Source organism: Capsicum annuum, chromosome 9, assembly GCF_002878395.1.
Source record: "Capsicum annuum cultivar UCD-10X-F1 chromosome 9, UCD10Xv1.1, whole genome shotgun sequence".
Classification (NCBI taxonomy): domain Eukaryota; kingdom Viridiplantae; phylum Streptophyta; class Magnoliopsida; order Solanales; family Solanaceae; genus Capsicum; species Capsicum annuum.
This window is the reverse complement of record NC_061119.1, coordinates 213,687,556-213,699,243: the sequence shown is the minus strand read 5'-3', so window position 1 is coordinate 213,699,243 and position 11,688 is coordinate 213,687,556. Positions and strand designations below refer to the sequence as shown.

Sequence of the window (11,688 nt, the reverse complement as noted above, 5' to 3'; positions counted from 1 at the left end):
TATTCATTAATATTCTTTTACAATCTACCAAGTGACCCCTAATACTATTACTAATAATATGCCGCGGTCCCAATTTGGGGTCGGCTATATGAATCATCACTACTTCATTTAACTTCAAATCATATCAAAACAACCAATTCACAACTATATACTCAAAACAAAACAAATTCTTTAACCTTTTCATCATTTAACTTCCACTTATATCAAAACAACAAATTCACAACTATATACTCAAAACAAAACAAAACAAATTCTTTTACCTTTTCAGCTACAATTCTATCACCAACATCAAATGTAGGATACATAGACAAAGAAGGTATAAATCTTGGCTCAGCAACAAATGACCTAAAAGCAAGTGATATAGCTATAGCTGCAAAAACAGTTTTTGCATCATCTGAACTAACATTTAACCATTCTGGCAAAACCCCATTTCCCTTTTCCACCTTCTCATCATCTTCACCACCACCATCTCCACCGCCGCCGCCGCCGCCGCCGCTGTCAACTTCCAAGATTTTCTTTGTTTCATCTTTAAGCCCTTTACATATAAAGCTTAAAGATTGAGTCTTTTTACATGTCAAACACTTTAAACTTAGAATCTTGAAATTGGTGTTGTTGAATTGGAGGGATTTGGATAAAGGGGTGAAATTGGAATTTGGAAAAGTTGGGTATTTTGTAGGTGTTGAAGAGAATGGAGAGAAGAATTGTAGAGCTACCATTGGATTTTTGAAGAGTTTCTTGATTCCAATGTGTAGTTGAATTTGAATTGGTAGTTAGATTTCAAGAAAAAAATCTAACAAATAGATATGCTTTTTCTTTTTCTTTTTATATATTAGGTCGAGTATCCGCATTGAATTCTTACCTAGGATTAACGTAGTATAAGGATTATTCGAGTGAAGCGCTTCCATCGAAGATATTAATATAGTTGTGATTTGAAACTGATATTATGTCGGGTATTCGTATTGAAGTCTAACTAGGATTCATGTAGTATAAGGACTACTCGAGTGAAGTGCTCTCATCGAAGATATTAATATAGTTGTGATTTAAAACTGATATTATGGCGGGTATCCGTACTGAAGTTTAACTAGGATTTACGTAGTATAAGGACTACCCGATTGAATCGCTCCCATCGAGGATATCAATATAGTCGTGATTCCAAATTGATATTATGTCGGGTATTTGTATTGAAGTCTAACTAGGATTCGCGTAGTATAAGGACTACTCGAGTGAAGCGCTTCCATCGAGGATATTAATATAGTCGTGATTTAAAACTGATATTATGTCGGATATCCGTACTGAAGTCTAACTAGGATTCACGTAGTATAAGGACTACTCGAGTGAAGCGCTCCCATTGAGGATATTAATATAGTCGTGATTTGTAAATGATATTATGTCGGGTATTCGTATTGATGTCTAACTAAGATTCCCGTAGGATAAGGACTACTCAAGTGAAGCGCTCCCATCGAGGATATTAATATAGTCGTGATTTGAAACTGATATTATATGGGATATCCGTATTAAAGTCTAACTAGGATTCACGTAGTATAAGGACTATTCGAGTGAAGCGCTCCCATCGAGGATATTAATATACTCGTGATTTACAAATGATATTATGTCGGGTATCCGTATTGAAGTCTAACTAAGATTCACGTAGCATAAGGACTACTTGAGTGAAACGCTCCCATCGAGGATATTAATATAGTCGTGATTTGAAAATATTATTATGTCGGGTGTCTGTATTGAAGTCTAATTAGGATTCACGTAGTATAAGGACTACTCGAGTGAAGCCTTTCCATCGAGGATATTAATATAGTCGTGATTTAGAACTGATATTATGTCGGGTATGCGTATTGAGTCTAACTAAGATTCATGTAGTATAAAGACAACTCGAGTGAAGCACTCCCATCGAAGATATTAATATAGTCATGATTGAACCCGATACTACGTTGAGTATCCGTATTGAAGTCTAACTAGGATTTACTTAGTATAAGGATTACTCGAGTGAAGCGCTCCCATCGAGGATATTAATATTGTCATGATTTGAAACTGATATTATGTCGGGTATCTGTATTGAAGTCTAACTAGGATTCACGTAATATAAGGACTACTCGAGTGAAGCGCTTCCATCGAGGATATTAATATAGTCATGATTTAAAACTGATATCATGTCGGGTATCCATATTAAAGTCTAACTAGGAATCACGTAGTATAAGAACTACTCGAGTGAAGCGCTCCCATCGAGTATATTAATATAGTCGTGATTGAAACCGATACTACGTTAAGTATTCGTATTGAAGTCTAACTAAGATTTACTTAATATAAGGATTACTCGAGTGAAGCGCTCTCATCTTGGATATTAATATAGTCATGATTTGAAACTGATATTATGTCGGGTATCTGTATTGAAGTCTAACTAGGATTCACGTAATATAAGGACTACTCGAGTGAAGCGTTTCCATCGAGGACATTAATATAGTCGTGATTTAAAACTGATATCATGTCGGGTATCCATATTAAAATCTAACTAGGAATCACGTAATATAAGAACTACTCGAGTGAAGTGCTCCCATAGAGGATATTTATATAGTCGTGCTTTGAAATTGAGACATTAAGGGAGAAACAAGTTTACCCACTTTGTGGAGAAAGCCGTGTAACCGCATCTGAAGGTTGATAACTTCAAATACTCGTGTCAGAAAGTGTGGTATGTGAAAGCTAAACATAAAAATGAAAATAGAAAACATCAAACGTTTTTATATATTATATCAAGTATCCGTATTGAAGTCTAACTAGAATTCACATAGTACAAGGACTACTCGAGTAAAGCGTTGCCATCGAGGATATTTATATGGTCGTGATTTGAAATTGAGACATTAAGGGAAAAGCAAGTCTACCCACTTTGAGAAGAATCGCGTCAGGAGGTTGATAACTTTAAATACTCGTGTCAGAAAATGTTTTTATATATTATGTCAGGTATCGTATCTAACTAGGATTTACGTAGTACAAGAACTACTCGAGTGAAGCGCTTCCATCGAGGATGTTTATATGGTTGTGATTTGAAATTGAGACGTTAAGGGAGAATCAAGTTTACCCACTTTGAGAAGAAAATCATATAATCGCGTATAAAGGTTGATAGCTTCAAACACTCGAGTCAGAAAGTGTGACATGTGAAAGCTAGACATAAAAAATGAAAATAGAAAACAACATACGTTTTTATATATTACGTCGGATATCCGTATTGAAGCCTAACTAGAATTCACGTAGTATAAGGACTGCTCGCGTGAAGCACTCCTATCAAGGATATTTTTGGCAAATAATTCAAATACCCAAATACTAGACTAACTCTGAAGTATCCCTCCCTTCTTTATTTTATTTTTATTTCTACGATGAACTCTTATTACAATGCATTTGATTATGGTTATATCTATCAATATAATTCTACTTCGTTACAAATTAGACGAAGTGCTTCGTATTAATAATATTTTCATATCCAAGCTTAAATTTGAGATGTTTAAGGGAGAAATAGCCCCGATCCGTTGCATCATATTGTTTGGTGATAACAAATAAATTACAAATCAAACAACATTTAATAGGCGAGTATACGTTTGTAGCAAGTGGACAGGCAAATTGTATGAAATGGAGAGACTATTTCTGATTGACTATTGACTTTGGATAAATTCTCTCTAAATTCTATTTATGAAACTACACTTAATATATATTATTGTTATATTGCATATTATATTGTTATTTAAGATATGCGTATATTCGATCATTTCTGGATTTTATATGAGACTATACTGAATCATGACGTTGTAAGTAACCTTTAATAAACTTATAAGAAGATTTAACTACCACCAAAGGAAGTGGTGCAGTAGATGGGGCTGCCCTTTTCTTAATCAAAGGTCTCGGGTTCGAATCCTAAATATGAAAAAATTCTTGATAGTGAGCGCTACCTCCGAATGAATCCTACCCGACGCGAATTTAAATTAGTTGAGATTCAATGTAAATACCTGCCACCGAATGAAAAATAAATCGTGACAGTTTTGAGCTTAGTTATAAAAAAATTCTGTCATTTTATATTATTATTGAAAATCTCAATTTTAAGTTTGTCGAGATATATAATTAACTCCCGATATACCCAACGAAGATACATTTTTTCCTTTGTCAAGATACATAATTAGCTCTTGATATATTTTTTTTTATTTTGGGTCTGTCGAGATACATATTACATCTAACAAAACTAAATATTTTTTCATGTAAAGATACATAATTAGCTCTCGATATATCCTTCGAAGATACATATTTTCCTTTATAAAGAGACATAATTAGCTCCTGATACGTTTTTTCGATTTTAGGTCTGTCGAGATACATAATACATCCAATAAAGATGTATTTTTTCCATGTAAAGATACATAATTAGCTCTTGATACTTTTTTTTTTTATTTTGAGTCCGCCGAGATACATAATATATCCAACGAATATACATTTTCTTCCTGTAAGATACATAATTAGCTTTTGATATATTTTTTTTGATTTTGGGTCTGTCTAGATACATAATTAGCTCCTGAATACATCCAATGAAGATATATAATTAGTTAAAATTTTTATAATTACTTTATAAATGTGAGGATTTGTGTTACTATAATAAGGTGTATATTTATGTTATTTTTCCTAAATTGCTTAATGGGCCACAACATGATCCATCTTGTCTCCTACTCTTCATATTGGCCCAAAAGTTCTCCAGAAATAGGTTCATTTTGCATTTTTGCTTCTATTTTATGATTTTTTTGAGAGAGATATATTTTCGTATCATAATGTTTAATAAGTTATGCTTCAAGTCCTTACAAAATCACTGACATAAGTTTGATTTTAACGATTAAAAATTAAAGATCAGTTCATCTGAAATAAAAATTCTGCCATTAAATGCCAGAAATAAGTGCACGATGTTGTTTCGACATTAAAATAAAGTTTGATTGTTTTTTTTCTTCTTCTAAAATTGGTGCTTGGATCAGTATGCGCTTTTCTGAATTTCGTTGGGTCTTAACACTAGATGGTTTTTTTGTTCAAATTACATTACTTGTTTGCAAAAAAAATCTATTCAAATTAGGATTTTCATCAAGGTAATTAAAAAATAAAAATATAAGCACGCGAAAAAATTAAAAGGATTTAACAATTTAATATATATAGACTATGTAATTTCCAATGAAGAAGTGTTAATTAACATTTCCTGAACAAGGATAACTCCGCCACAGGTGGATCGCATATAAAACTCTCTTCTATTTCAATTTATATAACATTATTTCTTTTTTAGTCATGTTCAAAAGGATAGCACATTTCTATATAAAATAATAATTTAACTTTTAAGCATTACATTTCCTTAATAAAATCACTTATATCCGCACACAAATATGTATACTTTATTTTAAACCACAATTTTTTTTCGAAAAAAAAAAGTTTCTTTCATTATGAATTTCATGTCCAATCTAACACCTGATTATTGAGATAAGTTTAGAATCTGCAACCTTAAACCTACCTTTTTGGTAACCGACAACTAAGTTGTTCGGACTTTTAAAAATATTGTTGCATCCTTATCGACTCTTTTAAAAATACATTATTTTTCAAAAATTTGATACAAATCCATAGAAATTTTTTTAAAAGTGCAAGCAAGATATACCCACAACACCAAACAAATGATTAACCAAACAAACAGACTAGAAATAATTATAACCAACTGATAATACACACACACACAAAAAAAAAATGTGCTAGAAAGGTTGTAAAGTCAATAAATATGGTGAGATCTTAGCAACTTGTGACTTGTCCCCATGTTTTGTTCTTCCATGTGCAAAAAGGTTGTCTTGACCATAATTTTGATGGATAACTTTTTTATCTTTTGCTTTCTTTTTTGTGTAACATGTGAACATAGAATTATTCCCCCACAAAGGACCACTTCCTAATTCCATTAAACAATAATACTATTACTTGTTTATAGAAAAGGAATACTTGAGGTAACCGGTAAAGTTGCTGTAACGTGATCAGGAGATCTATCTCTGACAGAAATGTGAGGTAAGATTACGTATAATACACCTTTATGATGAAGTCTTTTCTGAATATTGCGCATAACGGGCACTTCAGTGCAACAAACTGTCCTTTGGTATTACTTGTGGGAAAAGGACACTCTATAGCATTTTTTAAAACAAATAGCTCAAGTTTGAAAACTTTTCAAAAAATGGCCAGTTGGATATATTATTTTCGCTTTATAATCATTTCCTAATTTGGGTCATTTTGGCCTACGTAGTCCATATACAGTCCATATACAATACTGATACAATTATATACAATACTGATACAGTATTCAACTTGCGCAATTCGACCCTTTTAAAAATATTTCAATTTTTTTTTGCTATAAATTTTTTAACTGATCAAATATTCTGTTTTTTTTTTATTGTTTAGAAATAATAAATAAATTATATAAAAACGATATAATTGTTAAATAGAATATATATCTATATAAAATATATGTATAGAAATTGTAGAGTTCTATCAAATATGTATATGTATAAAATATATATTTAAAAAATATATAGAAAGTGTATGAAAATTATATAAATTGTTGTATAAAACATGTAAAAAAAAAACGTACAGTTATTATATAAATTGTGTATCAAAACTGTATAATTTTCGTACAGAATATTTATATGTATAAAATATATATATAAAAAATATATAGAAAGTGTATGAAAATTATATAAATTGTTGTATAAAACATGTAAAAAAAAAAAAGTACAATTATTGTATAAATTGTGTATCAAAACTGTATAATTTTCGTACAAAATATTTATATGTATAAAATATGTATAGAAACTCTATAGAAGGTTTGCAGAAACGGTATAGAACAAGCCAGTAAATTGAAATGGCTAAAAAGTAGAATTTAAATTCCATGGCCATTTTCATGAAAATAGTTTAATTTGAAGTGTCGTTTCCATCCTGTCCCCTCAAACAATTAGTGAAACTTTCTTCTTAAGCAAGATTAGATTTTATAATAACTTGTCCAAATCCCATTTACAATAAGGATAAAGAATCAAATGAATGAAGAAAATATGGACAATAAAGCACATATATACTAGGACGATAAAGTAGTTTAAAAATTACAAAATACAAAGGTATGTACAGTGACGGAGCAAAAATTTTCACTACGTAGGAAATGCACATCTTGTATGAATTTAGTAGATAAGAGATGCCTCCAACATTAGTCCAAGACTCCCAAGTTACAAAACAAAAATATAAAAATGTTCAGCAGTTTGGCCTACTGACAGCTTGTATTCAAATGAAGACAAAATGCAAAGTTGAATAAAATACTGAATATGTTAAATACAACTTGTTTAATTTTGTCATCTATCAATCAACTGATTCAAATCCAACTGTCAAATAGGAAAAAAAAGAAAAAAAAAAACAGTTCGATGCACAAAGCAGCATGCATTAGCAGGGTCGAGGGAAAGAACGAACGAACATAGAGAGGAACATAGCCAGTCTACCCTAATGCGAGCATTAGTAGCTGCGTCCATGACTCGAAATCAGTGACTTATAGGTCACACAAAGACAACTTCACCCTGACTCCAAAACTAGTCTACCCTAATGCAAGCGTTAGTAATGCTTCCACGATTCGAAATTTGTGACTTATAGGTCACACAAAGACAACTTCACCCTGACTCCAAAACTAGTCTACCCTAATGTGAGCGTTAGTAGCTACTTCCACGACTCGAAATCCGTGACTTATAGGACACACAAAGACAACTTCACCCCGACACCAAAACTAATCTACCCTAATAAGAGCGTTAGTAGCTGCTTCCACGACTCGAATCCGTGACTTACAAAAAGACAAGTTTACCTTGACTCCAAAACTGCCCTTCAAATCCAACTGTCAAATGACCCTTTGATTAAAGAAAACAAAAAAACACCATCAAGGTGGAAGTCTGAATAGATATGCACAAAAAAACAGTCAATGCTACCATTGAAGCATTGAATAAAAGAATTAACAGTATACTCATACTTCTGATGTCAAAGTCATTGTAAATACAATGGAGAACTTTCCTCACTTAAAAACAAAATAAAAAAATGAAAAAAGAAACCTGTATATTGACCAAGTAAATCATTTGTTCTATGCAATTGCTGAACCATTCATATCTTAAAAGAGTTAGGTTGAAAGATTATACAGAGATGGAGTTCTGGAACTATGAAGTCCCACTGAAGCCTTTACTTCCACTGAATCCTCTGCTGTCTTTCTTCATCCGAATCATTTCCGTATCCATTTCCCTCGTCTGACCGGCTTCGCTACTTGATCCAGATGGGTTCAGCCCATATTCACTCGTTGGATTACTGTACTGATCGCTGCTGCCGTATTCTTGACTTGTCGCTAGCGCCATCTTCCTGAATTTCTTCATGTCTTCATTGTATTGAAGTGTATCGTAATCTGAACTTGTATATGAACTGTATACTGTGCTGTGACCAGGTTTAATCCCTTCATTAAGGTCTGATAACGAGACATCTCCTTCCAAAGCTCGGAGAACCTGCTCAATTATAACGTCGAAATTTAGGCTAGAGGATATTATGTATATGTTTGCAATCTATATCTTGACTAGAGCATCAAACATAGTATTATATAGTTTTGATTGGTCGAAAACAGTAACGGCGGAAAGTTTTGTGTATGTGGAACTTCAAAGCATCATTTTAAGTATTTCTCACTTGTACAAGGTTGCAGCTAGTAGTATTAGTATTGCTCCTGTAGTTTATTGTTCTTTTACCATCTGATGTTTGTTGTACGATTATCGTATTATTTTGTTGTACTTACTATTGTGTATGCTTTCACTTCTATTTGTACTCTTCTTGGAGTTTATCGAAAACAACCTCTGTACATCTACATCTAAGGTAGGGTAGGGGATAGGTTTGCAAAAGCTCTACTCTCCCCTGACCCCGTTTTGTGGGACTACACTGGAAATTTTGTTGTTGTATAAGGTTGCAGCTCATAGTAACTTGAAGCTTCCTCAACATTTACTATATGTCTATCCACTACGATTAAAATAATCTTTAACGTGAAATGGAATTTCACCTGTGTCATTCGTGGTCGACGCTTTGCTGAATGACGCACACAAGCAGCACAACAAGCAACCATGCGGCCCATCTCGTTATGGTTATAATCATTTCCTAGCCGACGATCAACAAGAGCATCAAAATTTTCATCTTCTAAAGCTCGTGTGAGTAATGGCCGTGCCTGAAACATAGAGAAAGAATCTCTTAGTGACAACAAATTACTCGAAACTGCAAAACGAGTGGAAGGAAAGGAAATCAAATACGGCACACATGTCTGCATAACTACTCACCCAGTCCACCAAACTATCTTCCATGTATGTTTGATTGTTGTCGACAGGACGACGTCCAGTTATCAACTCGAGAAGCATTACACCAAAGGAGAATACGTCTGACTTCTCAGTAAGCTTTCCAGAGGACGCATATTCTGGAGCCAGATACCTAGAATTGATAATATTGAAGAAACACATTCAAGTATACTTGATGATCAAATTGAAAAGAAGCAACAGCACATTGATCATTAACATCGACCAATCACTAAAAAGGAAGTAACTAATTATCACACATGAATCGAAGACTTACCCAAAAGTTCCCATCACTCGGGTGGAGACATGAGTATTAACGTCAGAAGTTAGCTTAGCGAGTCCAAAATCAGCAACCTGAGAAAGCAAAAAGAGCTTCTTTGAGGAAACAGATACTAGATAAGTACAACTGAATTCAGCTTTTGCTCGCGTCCATATTGTATAATTATCAAAATACAACTTCTGAGTAAAAGGGATTGAAGAAGAGACTGTTACCTTAGCCTCAAAATTGAAGTCGACTAGTATATTAGCTGCCTTAATATCACGATGAATGATTTTAGGTTGGCCTGTCAAGAGAAAAAGACGCATTTCACATATTGAACATGTACCATAATAGCCTAAAAGGATTATAACATGATTTAATCATGGTAATTAAGAATGAGAAAGAGAGAAAAACGTACAGTCTTCGTGCAGATATGCCAGTCCTTTAGCAGACCCTAGAGCAATCTTTAGCCGTATAGGCCAATCCAACGGAGGCCTTCCCTTTCCTGTAAAAATTTCAAGCTATTAGGAGACTAATCAAGCATGTTCAGGTCGTGTATTATTTATGTTGAAATCCGTAGGCAGTAAAATAGATTTACCATGTAAATGAAATTCCATGGTGTTGTTTGGAACAAACTCATAAACAAGCATTCTCTGAACCCCCGTAATGCAATATCCAACAAGAGACACGAGATGCTTGTGATGTACTCGGCTAATAATCTCAACTTCCGCCTGAAATTCACGTTCCCCTTGTCCACTCCCAGCCTTAAGCTGTTTAACTGCAACCTCTTTCCCATTAGGAAGGATTCCTTTGTGCACATAACCAAAACCACCTTGTCCAAGAAGGTTAGCATCTGAGAAGCCATCAGTTGCCCGAACCAATTCCTCATATGTGAATGTGCTCTGTGAGTAACCTAAGGCCATGCCAGGAGAAGGTGGTGGAAGTGCAACTTCTGATCCAGAATAATTCGAAGAAGCTCCACTGCTGTTCATGTAAGATGGAGGCTGAGGTGAAGGTGCACGTGGTGGAGGGTGCGGAGGTACTAATCTCCCCGCTGGTGGAGGAGATGGTTTAGGGGGCATTGTAACAACATGATCTGCCGATGGTGGAGCATTTTGCTGCCAATGTTGCATCGGCCCTCCATGTGGCTCAGCTGACAAACAACAATAGAATTAGTCATGATTCATGATAATTGCATTGGAGGTCACATGCTAACATGACAAATGATTATCGAAACTCCGACTTCCCTATCAAGTACAGATTAAATACAATGTGTAAGTGCAACAATAACAACATACCCAGTGAAATCCAATACCCCTACCTCATGTAAGGTAGACAAGCTGTTTCCGAAAGACACTCTGACTCAACAACAACAATGTGTAAGTGCATAAAAACAAAATTTATCCTATCAATTTTCAAGCTCATCATTTCTAATCACAGGTAATTGTCTGAATGTCTGATGCTGGATGAAAATTTTTTTACTCACAATGCAAAATTTGGTAAAATTCATAGGAAGAGTACAACATGTGACTATATATAAGCAGATCCATCCGGCTATGCAGACATTAAAAACTTGAATCTTTATGCATTTTCGCTCCAAATTACTCGCAATAATTTAAAAACAACTCTAATTTGTGCCATAGTCAAACGCAACCCAATTTTCAAATATCGTTTTTCACTTTGAATACAAAAACTACATTTTTTAAATACTCAGTTTTCATGGCCAAAAAAAACCCCATTTTTTAACCAGGTCAATTCAGCTATTAAACCCCTAAAAGCTTGAATCTTTAAGCATTTTTAACAGAGCCTTCCTTTCTCCCACCCCACCAAATTCACTTAAAAAAACTTTTTTTGGTTTCCCACTCTGTTCGAAATCCACATTGGGACCCGACTAAATCCAAATACGCACCGAAAAGTCACACGTTCGAGGTGAAACGCTTCCTAACAAAGGCGACTCCATATTCAAGGGAATCAAACTTGAGAACTGCGGTTACTGATGAAGGACAAATTTACTAAAAACTTAATCTTTAAGCATTTTCAACATAA

General features: G+C 33.9%; 2 protein-coding genes across 2 annotated transcripts in view; both read right to left on the bottom strand.

The window, feature by feature from the left end:
* The window catches only part of LOC107841033 (chloroplast processing peptidase), an 8,562-nt gene extending 7,539 nt beyond the window's left edge, over positions 1-1,023 (bottom strand). Inside the window, exon 1 of the mRNA XM_016685039.2 lies at positions 261-1,023. Within this exon, the coding sequence (XP_016540525.1) occupies positions 261-716 (456 nt within the window). The 5' untranslated portion in view covers positions 717-1,023. The remainder of the gene's footprint in view (positions 1-260) is intronic.
* A 6,955-nt stretch (positions 1,024-7,978) lies between these two features.
* LOC107841034 (proline-rich receptor-like protein kinase PERK1) lies at positions 7,979-10,795 on the bottom strand (the record flags this gene model as incomplete). Its single annotated transcript, XM_047396538.1, is given in 7 exon segments — positions 7,979-8,561; positions 9,101-9,262; positions 9,372-9,519; positions 9,661-9,737; positions 9,876-9,946; positions 10,061-10,147; positions 10,241-10,795. Coding segments are annotated over 7 exon segments (1,436 nt in total), but the record flags the coding sequence as incomplete, so codon positions are not given.
* Positions 10,796-11,688: the final 893 nt, after the last annotated feature.